The sequence below is a fragment of the Pecten maximus genome, chromosome 7, assembly GCF_902652985.1.
Source record: "Pecten maximus chromosome 7, xPecMax1.1, whole genome shotgun sequence".
Classification (NCBI taxonomy): Eukaryota; Metazoa; Mollusca; class Bivalvia; order Pectinida; family Pectinidae; genus Pecten; species Pecten maximus.
In genome coordinates this window covers 18,256,891-18,277,076 of record NC_047021.1, presented here as the reverse complement: position 1 = coordinate 18,277,076, position 20,186 = coordinate 18,256,891, and the positions used below count along the sequence as shown (strand labels likewise).

The window sequence follows — 20,186 nt, the reverse complement described above, 5'->3', positions numbered from 1 at the left end:
TTATAATCCATGCACAGCTAGATTGTATTGAATGTTGCACTTTAAACTTATGCTCATTATTTTGGCGTGCATTGTAACTTCTTAAGCTAGGTGCCTAATCAGCAGGCCAACCAGCAATAGAAAGCATAATAACAAAAAGCACAGTGCTTTTCATTTACACCGTGAAATGGAATTCTAGTAATATTAAGGTCTACTATCGTTGGAATCCGAACGAGGTTAACGGATATCAAAATTCATTCCGGTGATAGATGAAAATAACTTTACTTTGACATCGGCAATAAAAACCTGCCCTGTGAGTAAATTAATAAACTCCAGAAAGTAAAAGCTGATCAGTTAATCATACCCCTGAGTGACAACATTTCAGTAAGTTAGATCACATGTTCAACTTCTAAATGACTGAAACATATTTTATTGTAACATATTGAAATATACAACGGGGATCGGGCAGTTTTCCAAATGATATGAAGCCATTTTTCAACAACATTATACAATACATAAATATTTACATAAGATGACATTAGAATTTAGATATAGTGATATTACTTTCGGAAATGGGAGTTTAGGAAAGACAGAGATGGGACGTGAAGAATGGTGAATGGAAGGAGAGAATGTTGAAGTTTCATTCATTTACAATATACAAAGAATAATTAGGATAATACGAAAAAGTTTTGAAATATTGTTTTTCAGACTAATTGAGTGACCTTTCCCGGCCCACCTGACCTAAGTTGTCATTCCGTTGTTCGTCCTATATATACCTTTCCTTTTCCTTTCCTTCTGAAATCTCCGTTTCGCAAACTGCCATATGTGTCGAGAGAGATCAAAGACGCTGTTCTTAATTCAAAGTTGATTAGTGTACATTATTGACTTGCACATAGGCCTATATACATGTATATATACTAAACATATTATTGATGAAGGGACATCTGTCATTGAAAGAGGGCTGGTAGAGATGGAGTGATAGAGGGAGTTTGGTTTGGTTTGGTTTATTTTGTTTAACGTCCTATTAACAGCTAAGGTCATTTAAGGACGGCTCCCGTGCGTGCGACATGCATGCGTGTGGCGAGTGCGTATGTGTGTTTTGGAAGGCTGCGGTATGTTCGTGTTAAGTCTCCTTGTGATAGCCGGAACTTTTGCCGATTTATAGTGCTACCTCACCGAAGCATACTGCCGAAGTCACCCAGCAGAACACCCACCCGGTCACATTATACTGACAACGGACGAACCAGTCGTCCCACTCCAAATATGCTGAGTGCTAAGCAGGAGCAGCAACTACCATTTTTAAAGACTCTGGTATGTCTCGGCCAGGGGACAGAACCCAAAGCCTTCCTCACAGCGGCGAACGCTCAACTAAAGGCCAAAGTGAGGCATTGTCAAGGGAGACATTAGGAAGAAGAAAGTTGTTCAGAAATAAGAGAAAAGATAAGATCCCAAATTTAGTCGCCTCTTACGATCATGCAATGGGAGCAGCAGGTACAATTCTTACGCCCTACCTGAAGGATAGAGGGAGAGGAGTAGTGTTGGTAGAGAGGGAGTGATAGAGGGAGAGGAGTAGTGTTGGTAGAGAGGGAGTGATAGAGGGAGAGGAGTAGTGTTGGTAGAGAGGGAGTGATAGAGGGAGAGGAGTAGTGTTGGTAGAGAGGGAGTGATAGAGGGAGAGGAGTAGTGTTGGTAGAGAGGGAGTGATAGAGGGAGAGGAGTAGTGTTAGTAGAGAGGGAGTGATAGAGGGAGAGGAGTAGGTTGGTAGAGAGGGAGTGATAGCGGTGAGAGGAGTAGTGTTGGTAGAGCGGGCGTGCGCGCGGGAGAGGAGTAGTGTTGGTAGAGAGGGAGTGATAGATGGATAGTATTAAGTGTTTGAGCGCGGGCGTGCTCGCGGGCGCGGCGTCGTGTTGGTCGCGCGGGCGTGCTCGCGGGCGCGGCGTCGTGTTGGTCGCGCGGGCGTGCTCGCGGGCGCGGCCAGTCGTGTTGGTCGCGAGGGCGAGCCTCGCGGGCGCGGCGTCGTGTTGGTCGCGCGAGGCGTGGCTACGCGGGCGCGGCGTCGTGTTGGTCGCGCAGGGCTTGCTCGCGGGCGCGGTCAGTCGTGGTTCGGTCGCGCGGGCGTGCCTTCGCGGGCGCGGCCGTAGTGTTGGCGCGGGCGGCGCGGCGGGCGTGCCTGCGGGCGCGGCGTCGTGTGCGTCGCGCGGGCGTCGCTCGCGGGCGCAGGCGTCGTGCTGGTCGCGCGGGCGTGGTGCTAGCGGGCGCCGGCCGTGCGTGTGCGTCGCCGTGGCGGTGCTCGCGGGCGCGGCCGTCGTGTTGGTCGCGCGGGCGTGCTCGCGGGCGCGGCGTCGTGCTTGAGTCCGCGCGGGCGTGCTCTCCGGGCGCGGCGGCCCCCCCACCCCCGTTTGTTCGCGGTCCGCCCAGCGGGTCGTGCTCGCGGGAGCGGCGTCGTGTTGGTCGCGCGGGCGTGCTCGCTGGCGCGGCGTCGTGTTGGTCGCGCGGGCGTGCTCGCTGGCGCGGCGTCGTGTTGGTCGCGCGGGCGTGCTCGCGGGCGCGGCGTCGTGTTGGTCGCGCGGGCGTGCTCGCGGGCGCGGCGTCGTGTTGGTCGCGCGGGCGTCCCCGCGGGCGCGGCGTCGTGTTGGTCGCGCGGGCGTGCTCGCTGGCGCGGCGTCGTGTTGGTCGCGCGGGCGTGCTCGCGGGCGCGGCGTCGTGTTGGTCGCGCGGGCGTGCTCGCGGGCGCGGCGTCGTGTTGGTCGCGCGGGCGTGCTCGCGGGCGCGGCGTCGTGTTGGTCGCGCGGGCGTGCTCGCGGGCGCGGCGTCGTGTTGGTCGCGCGGGCGTGCTCGCGGGCGCTGCGTCGTGTTTGGTCGCGCGGGCGTGCTCGCGGGCGCGGCGTCGTGTTGGTCGCGCGGGCGTCCCGCGGGCGCGGCGTCGTGTTGGTCGCGCGGGCGTGCTCGCGGGCGCGGCGTCCTGTTGGTCGCGCGGGCGTGCTCGCGGGCGCGGCGTCGTGTTGGTCGCGCGGGCGTGCTCGCGGGCGCGGCGTCGTGTTGGTCGCGCTGGCGTGCTCGCGGGCGCGGCGTCGTGTTGGTCGCGCGGGCGTGCTCGCGGGCGCGGCGTCGTGTTGGTCGCGCGGGCGTGCTCGCGGGCGCGGCGTCGTGTTGGTCGCGCGGGCGTGCTCGCGGGCGCGGCGTCGTGTTGGTCCGCGCGGGCGTGCTCGCGGGCGCGGCGTCGTGTTGGTCGCGCGGGCGTGCTCGCGGGCGCGGCGTCGTGTTGGTCGCGCGGGCGTGCTCGCGGGCGCGGCGTCGTGTTGGTCGCGCGGGCGCGGCGTCGTGTTGGTCGCGCGGGCGTGCTCGCGGGCGCGGCGTCGTGTTGGTCGCGCGGGCGTGCTCGCGGGCGCGGCGTCGTGTTGGTCGCGCGGGCGTGCTCGCGGGCGCGGCGTCGTGTTGGTCGCGCGGGCTTGCTCGCGGGCGGCGGCGTCGTGCTGCGGGCGCCTCCGCTCCCGCCTCCCCATTCCTTTGTATCCCGCATATCTTGCTGCGTGTGGCAGCCATATTATTTCGTTTTCTTCCTCTAAAGGGGCATTCGTTCGTTCGGACACCAGAAACATGCCCAATTTCTAATGGTGAAATCTATGTCCGAACGATGATTATACATGTATGAGTGTCTGTGCCCACGTGTAATGAAATTAACGCCGAAATGTTCAACAAAAAAGCCGTATTGTATACAAATACCGATGCATTTGCGGTAATTAGTGATACTTCGGGTCGAATTAAGAATTTTCAGGACTTAGTACTCGAAGAATTTCGGTTTATCTTGAGAGTAAACCTGCCTTATTAATGTAATGGTTATAGCTTTTACTACTTGGGAAAAAAAAAAACAACATATTTTCCAGTAAGTTTAATTTTGACGACCTCAACTTTATTCAAAAGAAGGAATGCCCCTCTATAAATCATTACTTCCATGTACGATTAATTGTAGGTCTAGTGGGATGAACTCATTTAATCAGTCGCGATACCATTTTACTGTCTTATGTCTTACATGTATACTTGTTACAATTAAAGAAGAAAGTCCACATTGAAAAAGTTTAAAATCAATAAAATTAGCATAAAATAATGAAGTCATCATTAAGGGTACTTGGTCTACATATCAATCTGGTATGCAAAATATTTCTAAATGATATCACTAAATTAAATCAGAGACGTATATATCACGTGACATATGTACGTCTCTATTTAAATGGCCAAGTGATATAACAAAATATGAATAAATAATAAAACGGCGTCCATTCAGTTTGAATGGGTGATAACTCTTAGACGCTCAAGTGATATCACTTAGTCGTACCAGTCAATATTGGGATTCAGTCACGTGATTCGGGAGACTGGCCCTAGGATTTTATAAAATATCCATTTAGCCTAATGAGTTTTCGAATTCAAACTTGTTTAAAAGTATAAATTCAAAACATTCATGACAAATTCTGCAGTACTGTTTGATAACTTGTCAAATAGATTCTAATATTCTGAGTACAGGAGAGGGCGTTTGAATTTCCCGCCACATTTACATTATTTCTGCGCTAATCAAAATAAAAATAATCAGCTAAAATTAACTTCATTGATGTATTCAAATATAATGGAAAATTTTCTTTTTTGTGTAATTATCAATTGAATATTTTTTAAAGAAACAAAGTAAATAAACAACAATCCAATATATATACAAAGTGTATCACGTGAAGGTGATCCAACATGGCGACCTCTACGATGGCTGTACGGCTTCTGAAGGTGTTTTAACTGTTCACATGATGATCTTAAATCTTTTGTTGATTAACTTATGTTTTTTGTCCTTAAAAATGGAAATGTATTCTAAAAATTACATATAAAAATTACATAATATTTATCCATTACTTGTGAAATTGTATATGTTGAACAATGTGTCGAGCATGATGTTTGTTTGGTTACTGAATAGGCCACAAGCATTGTATCTGGTAATATCAACTCCACGAGTTATATCCAAATTCCACCATAGTGTATACATCAAGACTATGTAAAGTATGTATGATGGATATTGAATTTTGGTCGTTAATGTTACAAGACGCCTTTTATGCGCCTGTGGGCTGTGGTTACTGTCTTTCGAGTGTCACTTTGGGGCCTATAGATATATATATGCAGTCGCGCTATTATATAGCGAACCACTATTATATATAGGAGCTATCGTCTCGATGTGTTACATCGTATGGAATGCACGGTTTCCAAAGCAGGAAGTACGTTATGGACGAATGGTTACTAAATACTCGTGTTGCATATGGTCAAGGCTATTGGGGAAGGCACTCTTCTTTTTTCAATTACCCTAGTCAAAAAGTCCGAAAATGAAAATAATTTTTAGTACTATGTGATTGGCTCTTTTTTATGGAATTGTGTAAGATTCTTTTTTTTTTTTTTATAAAAGTCAATAACTAGAGGTCATTTTAAAAAAATCCGATTTGGTCTTTTTATGCAACACCAACAAAACTTTATATCACAAGTAGTTTTCTTTGAAATAGGATAAATTCAAACAGTAAACAGTAATTTTATGTAAAATAGAGGGAGATTCAGTGGGAAACATTCTTTATGGTGGGAATTTTAGCAGATATAATTATAAAAAATGACCTTATATTGGTAGTCAATCAACCATAGACTGATCCCTGACATATGATTCAAGCTCAAAAGGTTACCCTTTTCTATTTTTCTTGCATTTAGATGTTTCCATATCTTTGTCACTTACAGATCTGTGTAATATAATTCTCATCAATATAATATCACAGATGTCTTCACAACATTAACATTGGCAACAGTTCTGAAGTAATGTTAGACTCATGAATCATTGAGACAATAAGACTTCCATGATCCATTTTATCAAGTGATCAGACAATGCCTGGTAATATAATACGCCAAACTGTGTTATTTTAGTAAAAATTGTAAACACTAATAACTTGGTAGCTTCAGTTTATCTATTGGTCTCGTACATGATATTATAACCAGATAAATACAGTATACCAATATTTCATTTATTAAAATATAATTTCAACTTATAAATTCTATTTTTTACAGTCATCATGCTGCAGATCCATCTTTCGTCGGAATTTTAGCAAAACTACAGTCAGAGCTGGAACACAGGCAAGAAAGTTAATTACTCAGTCTTTAGTTGTGATTGTTATGTTTATGTGTTGCTTTGACATGAATCCTCAAAAAATAACGAAATTTTTTTTTTTTTTACTAAGGTTATACATGTATAGGCAAGGAATCTTGACTTTGATAGTTTTTCCTTGAAAATGGTCAGAAAAAATTCAAAGTAGGCACAAAATATGTTGTTGGGGTTAGCAGAAACACAGGTGCTGGTAATTTTTAGGCCTCATTTGCAATGTGATTCAAACTTTTAGCAAGAAGACATTTTCAAAATTGTTTAAGACAAACACCATAGCCCCTGCGGGAATTAAAATGCCTATTTTGTTGAATTTTGTGCACTTTAAGGCTTCATTGCCAATGAATAATGAATGGCCTCCTTGGTTCCAAGTTTATCAATGGAAGTTTCAAATGGAAAAATGTCTCTTATTTTACCTTGAACTTGTTAAGAATCACTTTTCTGTGAAAAATTAATCATCTCTGCTGTTAAAATACCTGGATTGCAAAAAAAAAATTAAAAAAAAACCCATGTGTTCTATGCCCAGTAATCAATATTGAAATAATTCAGAAAATCATCAAGTTCTTATGTCAAAATGAAATGTAAAAAAGAATTTGGTATTGATATAAATGCTGTTTTCTGCTATTTTTAACTTGTAATTTCAGATGACTGTACGTGATGCCTTGAACTCTGCTATAGATGAAGAAATTCAGAAGGATGACTCTGTGTTCGTGCTCGGAGAGGAGGTGGCCGAGTATGATGGAGCTTACAAAGTACGTACATCATGTGTATGGAGTAAGCCTTATTTTTCAGTAAAAGCAATGTTTTATTTATCGCTTTAAAAATTAATTTTCATCCAGCTGACCCTTGATTATTAGCAATTTCTAAAGTCAAATCACTATTTCTCGGAAATCTGATCATGAAGGGTCAAAACATATGTGAAATATAAATATTGCTTCAGTCCCAAGAGCCAAATCTGATTTTGTGGAGTCAAAATATACTTTCAATGGTCTACTTGATGCCTTTTTTCAATTTTGTATTGATGTCCGTTAGAATAGATTTTGTTTTGTCATGAAATGTATTTTTTCCCGAAATCCTGTATTTATGTTTTATGTGGAGTATTGCTCAACTGCTTTATCCGAATACTGAAGATATCTAAGTGTCTGCATTCTGATTTTTATGTATAGGTCACCAAGAATCTATGGAAAAAGTATGGTGATGACCGAGTTATAGATACCCCTATTACTGAGGTTGGTTTGTTAAGTATAAAAATTGCTATGAACACACAAATATTACATCAGTGAATGAAAATATTCCAGAGTGATTTGTAAAGATCTCAGATACTTAATGAATATTCATCACAATTTTGATTATTCTATTTTGCTTCTGACATGACAAAGATGATACTAACACCATAGTAGTTCAATGTCATTCAGTGATTTAAAGTGATTTTACAAGAAATCTAAAGATATGGCATGTGTCATTTTTACAGAAAACATTTTGTTGAACTTACATCCTACATGCAATGAAAGAGTATCAGTTTGACCTTAGTTCCTGTTCTGTTACAGATGGGATTTGCTGGTATTGCTGTAGGCGCTGCAATGGTGGGTATTTTAATTTAGACATACATATACCGGTATATATAGAGAACATTGAACATGTGATGGTGATTTTTATCAAGTCAATTGCCTTAAGTACTTGTTTAATTTTTTTGCCCTGGTTAGCCTGCTTCACTCCCCCCTCCTCCATCTCAGTTTTGTATTCTCAAAATATAACGAAACCTAGTAGATCACCTTATAACTATCATCTACCCCAAGTTACACTGTACATAATAGGTGTTGTGAAGATGTACAAGCTGATTTTGGAATTTTTATTTTCTAAACCAGGCTGGTCTAAAACCTATTTGTGAATTCATGACTTTCAACTTTTCCATGCAAGCTATCGATCAGGTGAGTACTGGTCCTCTTACATCTATTAAGTTGTAATAGTTTTAACATTTTTATATCTGACAAGTAAAGATTTCATAACTTGTCACAGAACAAAAATTAACACATTTATCTTCCCAATATAAAAAAATCATGTTTACACTTATATACACTAATGTTTATTGCCATATTGAAATACCTACGTTTACATTTACACTTACTACCAAGTTAAGATTATTTCCTTTATCTTGAATTTCTTTTTCCCACATTGCAGGACTCAAACATTTATTGAACCACTAAAAACTTGTGTAAGATAAGGACTTCTTTTTTGTAGGTTATCAACTCAGCAGCCAAAACCTTCTACATGTCAGCTGGGGCCGTAAGTTTGTATTGACCCACTAACAATGTTTTATCATGTAGATATATATCTTTGATCAATTAACATCAATGGAATGTTCTCAGTATCAAGCCTGAGAAAAAAAAAACCAGTTTAAATTTTATTTTCAGTTTTTGTTGGAACATTCTAAATCTGTCCCCATTGTGTATTCCTGACTGAACTTTGTGTGACCTATAAAACACCATTGTAGGTACCTGTCCCCATTGTGTATTGCTGACCTGACTTAGTACACTATTATTGGTACATGTCTCCATTGTGTTTCGTCGACCTTAATGTTACCTATAAAACACCATTGTAGGTACCTGTCCCCATTGTGTTTTGCCGTCCTTAATGTTACCTATAAAACACCATTGTAGGTACCTGTCCCCATTGTGTTTTGTGGACCTTAATGTTACCTATAAAACACCATTGTAGGTACCTGTCCCCATTGTGTTTTGTGGACCTTAATGTTACCTATAAAACACCATTGTAGGTACCTGTCCCCATTGTGTTTCACAGACCTTAATGTTACCTATAAAACACCATTGTAGGTACCTGTCCCCATTGTGTTTTGTCGTCCTTAATGTTACCTATAAAACACCATTGTAGGTACCTGTCCCCATTGTGTTTTGTCGTCCTTAATGTTACCTATAAAACACCATTGTAGGTACCTGTCCCCATTGTGTTTTGTCGTCCTTAATGTTACCTATAAAACACCATTGTAGGTACCTGTCCCCATTGTGTTTTGTCGTCCTTAATGTTACCTATAAAACACCATTGTAGGTACCTGTCCCCATTGTGTTTCACAGACCTTAATGTTACCTATAAAACACCATTGTAGGTACCTGTCCCCATTGTGTTTTGTCGTCCTTAATGTCACCTATAAAACACCATTGTAGGTACCTGTCCCCATTGTGTTTTGTGGACCTTAATGTTACCTATAAAACACCATTGTAGGTACCTGTCCCCATTGTGTTTTGTGGACCTTAATGTTACCTATAAAACACCATTGTAGGTACCTGTCCCCATTGTGTTTTGTCGTCCTTAATGTTACCTATAAAACACCATTGTAGGTACCAGTCCCCATTGTGTTTTGTCGTCCTTAATGTTACCTATAAAACACCATTGTAAGTACCTGTCCCCATTGTGTTTTGTCGTCCTTAATGTTACCTATAAAACACCATTGTAGGTACCTGTCCCCATTGTGTTTTGTGGACCTTAATGTTACCTATAAAACACCATTGTAGGTACCTGTCCCCATTGTGTATTGCTGACCTGACTTAGTACACTATTATTGGTACATGTCTCCATTGTGTTTCGAGGACCTTATTGTCACCTATAAAACACCATTGTAGGTACCTGTCCCCATTGTGTTTCACAGACCTTAATGTTACCTATAAAACACCATTGTAGGTACCTGTCCCCATTGTGTTTTAACGACCTTAATGTTACCTATAAAACACCATTGTAGGTACCTGTCCCCATTGTGTATCACAGACCTTAATGTCACCTATAAAATACCATTGTAGGTACCTGTCCCCATTGTGTATCACAGACCTTAATGTCACCTATAAAATACCATTGTAGGTACCTGTCCCCATTGTGTTTTGTGGACCTTAATGTTACCTATAAAACACCATTGTAGGTACCTGTCCCCATTGTGTATTGCTGACCTGACTTAGTACACTATTATTGGTACCTGTCCCCATTGTGTTTTGTCGTCCTTAATGTTACCTATAAAACACCATTGTAGGTACCTGTCCCCATTGTGTATTGCTGACCTGACTTAGTACACTATTATTGGTACCTGTCCCCATTGTGTTTTGTCGTCCTTAATGTTACCTATAAAACACCATTGTAGGTACCTGTCCCCATTGTGTTTCGTGGACCTTAATGTTACCTATAAAACACCATTGTAGGTACCTGTCCCCATTGTGTTTTGTGGACCTTAATGTTACCTATAAAACACCATTGTAGGTACCTGTCCCCATTGTGTTTTGTGGACCTTAATGTTACCTATAAAACACCATTGTAGGTACCTGTCTCCATTGTGTATCACAGACCTTAATGTTACCTATAAAACACCATTGTAGGTACCTGTCCCCATTGTGTTTCATGGACCTTAATGTTACCTATAAAACACCATTGTAGGTACCTGTCCCCATTGTGTTTCGTCGACCTTAATGTTACCTATAAAACACCATTGTAGGTACCTGTCCCCATTGTGTTTCACAGACCTTAATGTTACCTATAAAACACCATTGTAGGTACCTGTCCCCATTGTGTTTCACAGACCTTAATGTTACCTATAAAATACCATTGTAGGTACCTGTTCCCATTGTGTTTCGTGGACCTAATGGAGCTGCTGCAGGAGTTGCTGCCCAACACTCCCAATGCTTCGGTGCTTGGTACAGTAGTTGTCCTGGACTCAAAGTTATCTCCCCTTATTCCTCAGAAGATTGTAAAGGACTGTTAAAGGCCTCAATCAGGGATCCCAATCCAGGTAGACATGACTTGGAATTTCTTACATTTGGCCTAGCCATAAATGTTCTCTTAAACATTTGATAAAGGTATTGTTTGATATGATCCTTAGAGACATGCATTCAAAAGCTGGCAAGCAGAAAAACAAATGTAGATTACAGTCGAGTCAGTATAGGGCCCATAAGTAGATCTAATCCTGAAAGAGAGTGACCACCCAGTTGACATGTGATGAAAAATTCTCTGTATCTTGTTGTGTATAATATGCTAATTGGTTAAATTTTATTTGTGTGTATATTATTTAATCCTCTGTCGTGCCTGCCAATAAATTGCTTTAACGTAATCATAATAATCAATAAATCTGCTGTATATATTAAGTGATGATGATAATTACCCTATGATTTGTAATATGTGCTTTCTTCCAGTTGTCTTCTTGGAAAATGAACTTTTGTATGGTACTGCCTTTGAAATGTCAGACGAAGCGTTGTCCGATGAATTTGTACTTCCAATAGGCAAGGCTAAAATTGAAAGGGAAGGTAATACGTCAACCTTAATATTCAATACATCAACTTAGATTTAATGTACAAGTTGTTCATTTCAATTGATGCAAGCTGATATCTGCATAATTTGATTACAAGTTACGAAGATAAAACATGGCAGCAGTTATGTTATAAAACTATTATATATGCATGTGTATCTTTGATCACTTGGCCATTAACAGAACAAAACAAATTTATATTCTCTGGGATAGTAAATGAATTTTGTGTGCTTTTGCTCTTCAACTCTTATTACATTGTACTTATAACAGTGATGCATATACAGACCATGGGGTTGAGAATTGGTGCCAATCTCTGAGATACAAAAGATGCAGTTACAGAACTGATTGATTCAGATGTGGTCACATTGGAGTTCATATTTTTTTTTTCAGTGCATCTGTTTTAGAAAACAAATGGCCAATACTCTCTTTAAGGCATCAATATGCAAGAATGCCACAAAACTCTCTCTTTGGTCTTTTTTGTTAATACTGGTTTCTTTTCCTTTTTTGGGGGGGGGGGGGGGGGGGGGGGGGGGTGTCATATGACTACATAATCACCTCATCAAAAGTTCATGACTGTTATGAACTTCAGTTGAGGTAGACATGAGGTTGTCATGGAATATGAACCTGTTATCATCCCGTCACGATGAAGTCAGGGAGGGGATTTAGTGTTCAGTTGGTACCTATACATGTGATCACTTTTTGTCAGCACTCAAGCAACTTCACTTTAAATAGATTTTGATGAAACTTCATATGGTGGTCAAGTATGAGAATATCTCTACTAAGTTTGTGTTTCAGGGTCAAGGTCAATGACAGAGTCACTTTTACTATCTATAGAAAATCTTGGTCATCATCCTAGTGATTAAATTTCACCATTTTTTAAACAGATTTTGATCAAACTTCATATGTTGGTCAAGTATGATGAGAATTACCTCAAACATTTTGCACCGGGATATATTTGTGGGTATACTTCAAATGTGAGGGGATTTGTGTTGTTTGCAATGCCTTGTTAACTATAAATATCGCATAAATGCTCAAAACTTTGTACAGTGTACATGTAGATTGAACTGATCAGCTTGTTTGATCAATCCATGCTTGGTTAATAAATTTCAGTTGATTTTCTAGTGGGACAGATTTTTTACAACTTCCTGCAGACTTTTATTTATTCCAATATGTCTGATTAACGAACAGAATAATATTGGTTATCTTTTGTCTTACAGGTAGCCATGTCACCTTGGTAACGCACTCCAAGTATGTGGGACTTTGTCTGGATGCTGCCAAGGAAATGGAAGGTCAAGGGGTCGAGTGCGAAGTATGTATATAACTATAAGGTTTTGATCTAGTTGGTGTTTACTGAAGGTCAGGAGGTCAGATTTGAGAAATATACATTTGTACTTTGTTGTTACTAGTTTAGTGTTTATGGAAGGTTAAAGGGTGAATTATTCTAGTTGATCATTGTGGCTGCAGGCACTGACTATTCAAACTCTTTGTTTATACAGGTGATCAATCTAAGAACCCTACGTCCAATGGATACTCAGGCAATTATCAAATCTGTGATGAAGACCAACCACTGTATAACAGTAGAAGGAGGATGGCCACAGTGTGGCATCGGCTCAGAAATCTGTGCCACAATCGTGGAAAGTAAGATATACTGAAATAGATCAATGAGTGATGACAGATTGCTGGTTGTAATTTTGGGTTATTTAATCAGTAATGGGCAAAACACTGAAACTGATGGTTGGTCTACACAAAATATCCTACAGAGTCAGAGAATGTAAATTATGATTTTAAATACCAAGTAGTAATCCAGGTTTATGCTCTCAAATTTTTCACATTGTAGCTAAATTATTTTAATCATCTATGATATGTCATTGATTCAGCATACTTGTATGAAAATTGTATTGAAAAATAATCAAAGCATTGCTTTAAAAAAATTGAAATTTAAAATGTGGGCCTTATCATTATCTTATATCCTAATACACTCTTAGTAAGAAAAATCGGTTTGTAATTTTGATTTCTGCAGTTTTAGGAAATTGCAATGACTTATGGTTGTGATAGGAGATATAGTTGTAAACTGTTATATGTGATGGGATATAGTTGTAAACTGTTATATGTGATGGGAGATATAGTTGTAAACTGTTATATGTGATGGGAGATATAGTTGTAAACTGTTATATGTGATGGGAGATATAGTTGTAAACTGTTATATGTGATGGGAGATATAGTTGTAAACTGTTATATGTGATGGGAGATATAGTTGTAAACTGTTATATGTGATGGGAGATATAGTTGTAAACTGTTATATGTGATGGGAGATATAACTATAAACTGTTATATGTGATGGGAGATATAGTTGTAAACTGTTATATGTGATGGGAGATATAGTTGTAAACTGTTATATGTGATGGGAGATATAGTTGTAAACTGTTATATGTGATGGGAGATATAGTTGTAAACTGTTATATGTGATGGGAGATATAGTTGTAAACTGTTATATGTGATGGGAGATATAGTTGTAAACTGTTATATGTGATGGGAGATATAGTTGTAAACTGTTATATGTGATGGGAGATATAGTTGTAAACTGTTATATGTGATGGGAGATATAGTTGTAAACTGTTATATGTGATGGGAGATATAGTTGTAAACTGTTATATGTGATGGGAGATATAGTTGTAAACTGTTATATGTGATGGGAGATATAGTTGTAAACTGTTATATGTGATGGGAGATATAGTTGTAAACTGTTATATGTGATGGGAGATATAGTTGTAAACTGTTATATGTGATAGGAGATATAGTTGTAAACTGTTATATGTGATGGGAGATATAGTTGTAAACTGTTATATGTGATGGGAGATATAGTTGTAAACTGTTATATGTGATGGGAGATATAGTTGTAAACTGTTATATGTGATGGGAGATATAGTTGTAAACTGTTATATGTGATGGGAGATATAGTTGTAAACTGTTATATGTGATGGGAGATATAGTTGTAAACTGTTATATGTGATGGGAGATATAGTTGTAAACTGTTATATGTGATGGGAGATATAGTTGTAAACTGTTATATGTGATGGGAGATATAGTTGTAAACTGTTATATGTGATGGGAGATATAGTTGTAAACTGTTATATGTGATGGGAGATATAGTTGTAAACTGTTATATGTGATGGGAGATATAGTTGTAAACTGTTATATGTGATGGGAGATATAGTTGTAAACTGTTATATGTGATGGGAGATATAGTTGTAAACTGTTATATGTGATGGGAGATATAGTTGTAAACTGTTATATGTGATGGGAGATATAGTTGTAAACTGTTATATGTGATGGGAGATATAGTTGTAAACTGTTATATGTGATGGGAGATATAGTTGTAAACTGTTATATGTGATGGGAGATATAGTTGTAAACTGTTATATGTGATGGGAGATATAGTTGTAAACTGTTATATGTGATGGGAGATATAGTTGTAAACTGTTATATGTGATGGGAGATATAGTTGTAAACTGTTATATGTGATGGGAGATATAGTTGTAAACTGTTATATGTGATGGGAGATATAGTTGTAAACTGTTATATGTGATGGGAGATATAGTTGTAAACTGTTATATGTGATGGGAGATATAGTTGTAAACTGTTATATGTGATGGGAGATATAGTTGTAAACTGTTATATGTGATGGGAGATATAGTTGTAAACTGTTATATGTGATGGGAGATATAGTTGTAAACTGTTATATGTGATGGGAGATATAGTTGTAAACTGTTATATGTGATGGGAGATATAGTTGTAAACTGTTATATGTGATGGGAGATATAGTTGTAAACTGTTATATGTGATGGGAGATATAGTTGTAAACTGTTATATGTGATGGGAGATATAGTTGTAAACTGTTATATGTGATGGGAGATATAGTTGTAAACTGTTATATGTGATGGGAGATATAGTTGTAAACTGTTATATGTGATGGGAGATATAGTTGTAAACTGTTATATGTGATGGGAGATATAGTTGTAAACTGTTATATGTGATGGGAGATATAGTTGTAAACTGTTATATGTGATGGGAGATATAGTTGTAAACTGTTATATGTGATGGGAGATATAGTTGTAAACTGTTATATGTGATGGGAGATATAGTTGTAAACTGTTATATGTGATGGGAGATATAGTTGTAAACTGTTATATGTGATGGGAGATATAGTTGTAAACTGTTATATGTGATGGGAGATATAGTTGTAAACTGTTATATGTGATGGGAGATATAGTTGTAAACTGTTATATGTGATGGGAGATATAGTTGTAAACTGTTATATGTGATGGGAGATATAGTTGTAAACTGTTATATGTGATGGGAGATATAGTTGTAAACTGTTATATGTGATGGGAGATATAGTTGTAAACTGTTATATGTGATGGGAGATATAACTATAAACTGTTATATGTGATGGGAGATATAGTTGTAAACTGTTATATGTGATGGGAGATATAGTTGTAAACTGTTATATGTGATAGGAGATATAGTTGTAAACTGTTATATGTGATGGGAGATATAACTATAAACTGTTATATGTGATGGGAGATATAGTTGTAAACTGTTATATGTGATGGGAGATATAGTTGTAAACTGTTATATGTGATGGGAGATATAGTTGTAAACTGTTATATGTGATGGGAGATATAGTTGTAAACTGTTATATGTGATGGGAGATATAGTTGTAAACTGTTATATGTGATGGGAGATATAGTTGTAAACTGTTATATGTGATGGGAGATATAGTTGTAAACTGTTATATGTGATGGGAGATATAGTTGTAAACTGTTATATGTGATGGGAGATATAGTTGTAAACTGTTATATGTGATGGGAGATATAGTTGTAAACTGTTATATGTGATAGGAGATATAGTTGTAAACTGTTATATGTGATAGGAGATATAGTTGTAAACTGTTATATGTGATAGGAGATATAGTTGTAAACTGTTATATGTGATAGGAGATATAGTTGTAAACTGTTATATGTGATGGGAGATATAACTATAAACTGTTATATGTGATGGGAGATATAACTATAAACTGTTATATGTGATGGGAGATATAGTTGTAAACTGTTATATGTGATGGAAGATATAACTATAAACTGTTATATGTGATGGGAGATATAGTTGTAAACTGTTATATGTGATGGGAGATATAGTTGTAAACTGTTATATGTGATGGGAGATATAACTATAAACTGTTATATGTGATGGGAGATATAGTTGTAAACTGTTATATGTGATGGGAGATATAGTTGTAAACTGTTATATGTGATGGGAGATATAGTTGTAAACTGTTATATGTGATAGGAGATATAGTTGTAAACTGTTATATGTGATAGGAGATATAGTTGTAAACTGTTATATGTGATGGGAGATATAGTTGTAAACTGTTATATGTGATGGGAGATATAGTTGTAAACTGTTATATGTGATGGGAGATATAGTTGTAAACTGTTATATGTGATGGGAGATATAGTTGTAAACTGTTATATGTGATGGGAGATATAGTTGTAAACTGTTATATGTGATGGGAGATATAACTATAAACTGTTATATGTGATGGGAGATATAACTATAAACTGTTATATGTGATAGGAGATATAGTTGTAAACTGTTATATGTGATAGGAGATATAGTTGTAAACTGTTATATGTGATGGGAGATATAGTTGTAAACTGTTATATGTGATGGGAGATATAGTTGTAAACTGTTATATGTGATGGGAGATATAGTTGTAAACTGTTATATGTGATGGGAGATATAGTTGTAAACTGTTATATGTGATGGGAGATATACAAATGTAGTTGTAAACAGTTATATGTGATGGGAGATATAGTTGTAAACTGTTATATGTGATGGGAGATATAACTATAAACTGTTATATGTGATGGGAGATATAGTTGTAAACTGTTATATGTGATGGGAGATATAACTATAAACTGTTATATGTGATGGGAGATATAACTATAAACTGTTATATGTGATGGGAGATATAACTATAAACTGTTATATGTGATGGGAGATATAGTTGTAAACTGTTATATGTGATGGGAGATATAACTATAAACTGTTATATGTGATGGGAGATATAGTTGTAAACTGTTATATGTGATGGGAGATATAGTTGTAAACTGTTAAATGTGATTTCCTGGCCATATAAAAGCTGAAATAAAGCATACAAAGAAAGTAGATAGATTTACAATACCAAGGTAATATTTCTAATTCTGATTATTGGTGTTTTAGGTCCTGCTTTCAATTACCTGGATGCCCCTGTACTACGAGTAACGGGAGCCGACGTACCCATGCCCTATGCCCAATCTCTGGAGGCTGCTGCTCTACCACAGACACCAAATATTATCAAATGTGTGAAAAAAGTTCTTAATATTCCTTGATGTATATAGTTCTTGACATTTTAAGAAGAGACATGTAATATAAATTTGCATTTACTAGTGCTGTTTAAAGTATTGGAAGATATATTATGTAACTTAATTTCAACAAATACTAGTGCTGATCTGATCATAAACCTATTGGATTTTTTAAGTCAATAAACACATGGAGGTTATAAAGGGAAACTGTGCAGTTAAACGTTCTTAGTAATATAAATTTGTGGCCTGCATGTCCATAAATACATAGTGCAATGTTGAAAATAGTTTGATTTCTTTCATGATCAGAATGATAAGCATGAATATGTATTATGTACAATTAAATCCACAATTCTTTAAACAGTTAAAATAGAACAGTCTATAATTAATGTAGCCTTTTTAACATCAGTGTGCAAAATATCACAATTTTCAGAGATTTACTAAAATACTAGTAGTATGCATGGCGTATGGCAACACACAAAGGGATAATTTTGAGGAATTCACAACAATTATTATGAAGAAACGAGACTGCTTACAGGTGTACCAGACATACCAGGTGTGCCGGTCATTATATAGAAATACTCGTATCCCATTATGGGTGACAAATCTAAAACTTTGATTAAAGCAAGGTTTAAACTATTCTGTTTTTCTTCTGTAGTTTCAAGTAGAACCTTTTGTGATTTATTATAATAGTAAGTCTAATGTGGATGTACAACTGCATTTAGATCCCAAGAGTGTTAAATACATACTCAACAAAGTTGACAGCTGTTTTCATAAACAGTGTAAAACTGGAGTACAGGTAGGATAGGTTCTCTGTTAGTATAAGTACTTGTAGAGTTATAAAAGAATCTCAGAATAATTTTCCAACTGGATTTATGATTTACTTAATTCCTTGTGATATCAACAGTTGTAGATTTGACAGGTAGGCACATTGTGATGTTTGGTGTAACATTTCTGATACTTATGTATTATAATATGACCCCAGGTGATTTTAGTTTATATCCTACTCAGATACATATGTTTGTTTGGTGTATGGAATGTGTTTGTGTTCTTCCTCTTATGTATGATATACTTCCATTGCCTTTGAGTGGCAATATTTGCTGGTTTTCATGACATACTGGGTAATCTCTAAGGAATAGTGATAATACCATCGTATTAATAATTTCTCGAATACTCAGAGACAAATGACAATCTAATGTATTGCTGTTCTGTAAGTTTTTGTTTTAAACTATTGTAAACATGAATGGTTTTGGTATTTATTATTATATAAAAATGTTCATCAATGCATTCACTTGAAAAGAAAACCAGCAATACTAAATGTCATTTGAATACATATCAGTGTTATGTACTACCCGGTATGAAATGACTATATATACAAGATATAGCATTAGCCCAAAACTACCAATTCACTACTAACTTACTGCCCATATTAAAAAAAATATATATACATTTAATATAAATGTGAAAACGACACTGCACACCTATGGTTTTAAAAGAGTCAAACTGATAATCAAATGTCCATCATAGATGAAGTGTACATTAGTGTTGGTATAGATATAAATCAGCGAGATATATGTCGGATTTAGAAATGAGCAGGAAATGTTTTATAGTCATTTGTTGTATGTCGGTTTTTTTGTTATTTATCAGTTTAAGTTTTCAACATCATAAAATGGATATTTTAGAAACTAAAAGGTTATGAAAGAGAATTTTTTTGTTTTTGTTATATATTTCGATTTCTTGTGGTTCAGTCAGTAGGTTCATAGTTATGAAGACTGGTAAAACAGCAGCTTATTTCCATGTCGTCCAGTGTTTTATAAATTTGGTTCACATCTGTGATGGTAGCTGCGATAACATAGCTCTTGACGACGGATGGATAATTTCTGTCAGATGGTCATCGTCGGAAAGCAGTGTAGGCAGGGTATGAATATTTGTTTTGCTGTGGAGGGTGATGGATGAAGGTAAGATTTATTGAAAAATAAAATTCCATAGCATCCAAACTAACACTTCAAACTTAGTAAGTTCACCTTATCTTTGTTGGAGGATTATAATACATTTTACTGGGGCGACATTCAAAGTTGGCCAAGATCATTTTAAAATAAGAATTCCACGGAAGTGGATGTGTTGCCTGCGCAGCAAGCAAGGAGATGAATTTAAAAACAGGTTGGATATTGTATCTATTCAAAGTGTAATTTGTATGATATGCCGGATGGATTCCCATGCAATGAATCAACTCACGAATGATACAGTGCATTCCTCTTTATATCATGTTGCATTTGTCAGACAGAAACATATTAACAGATATGTGACATTAAGAGAAACATGTTTTTTCCACTATATCTAGTG

General features: G+C 38.0%; 2 protein-coding genes across 2 annotated transcripts; one reads left to right on the top strand and one right to left on the bottom strand.

The window, feature by feature from the left end:
* Positions 1-2,020: 2,020 nt before the first annotated feature.
* LOC117331100 (serine/arginine repetitive matrix protein 2-like) lies at positions 2,021-3,523 on the bottom strand. The gene has a single exon (XM_033889694.1). It carries the CDS (start codon positions 3,521-3,523, stop codon positions 2,021-2,023), a length of 1,503 nt encoding a protein of 500 aa, XP_033745585.1.
* A 1,167-nt stretch (positions 3,524-4,690) lies between these two features.
* On the top strand, positions 4,691-19,549 carry LOC117331806 (pyruvate dehydrogenase E1 component subunit beta, mitochondrial-like). The gene is made up of 12 exons (XM_033890703.1): positions 4,691-4,747; positions 6,053-6,118; positions 6,788-6,895; positions 7,310-7,372; positions 7,691-7,726; positions 8,009-8,071; positions 8,382-8,426; positions 10,749-10,926; positions 11,327-11,437; positions 12,657-12,748; positions 12,936-13,077; positions 17,725-19,549. The coding sequence occupies exons 1-12, from the start codon at positions 4,712-4,714 to the stop codon at positions 17,871-17,873; spliced, it is 1,089 nt and encodes a 362-aa protein (XP_033746594.1). The 5' UTR covers positions 4,691-4,711; the 3' UTR covers positions 17,874-19,549.
* Positions 19,550-20,186: the final 637 nt, after the last annotated feature.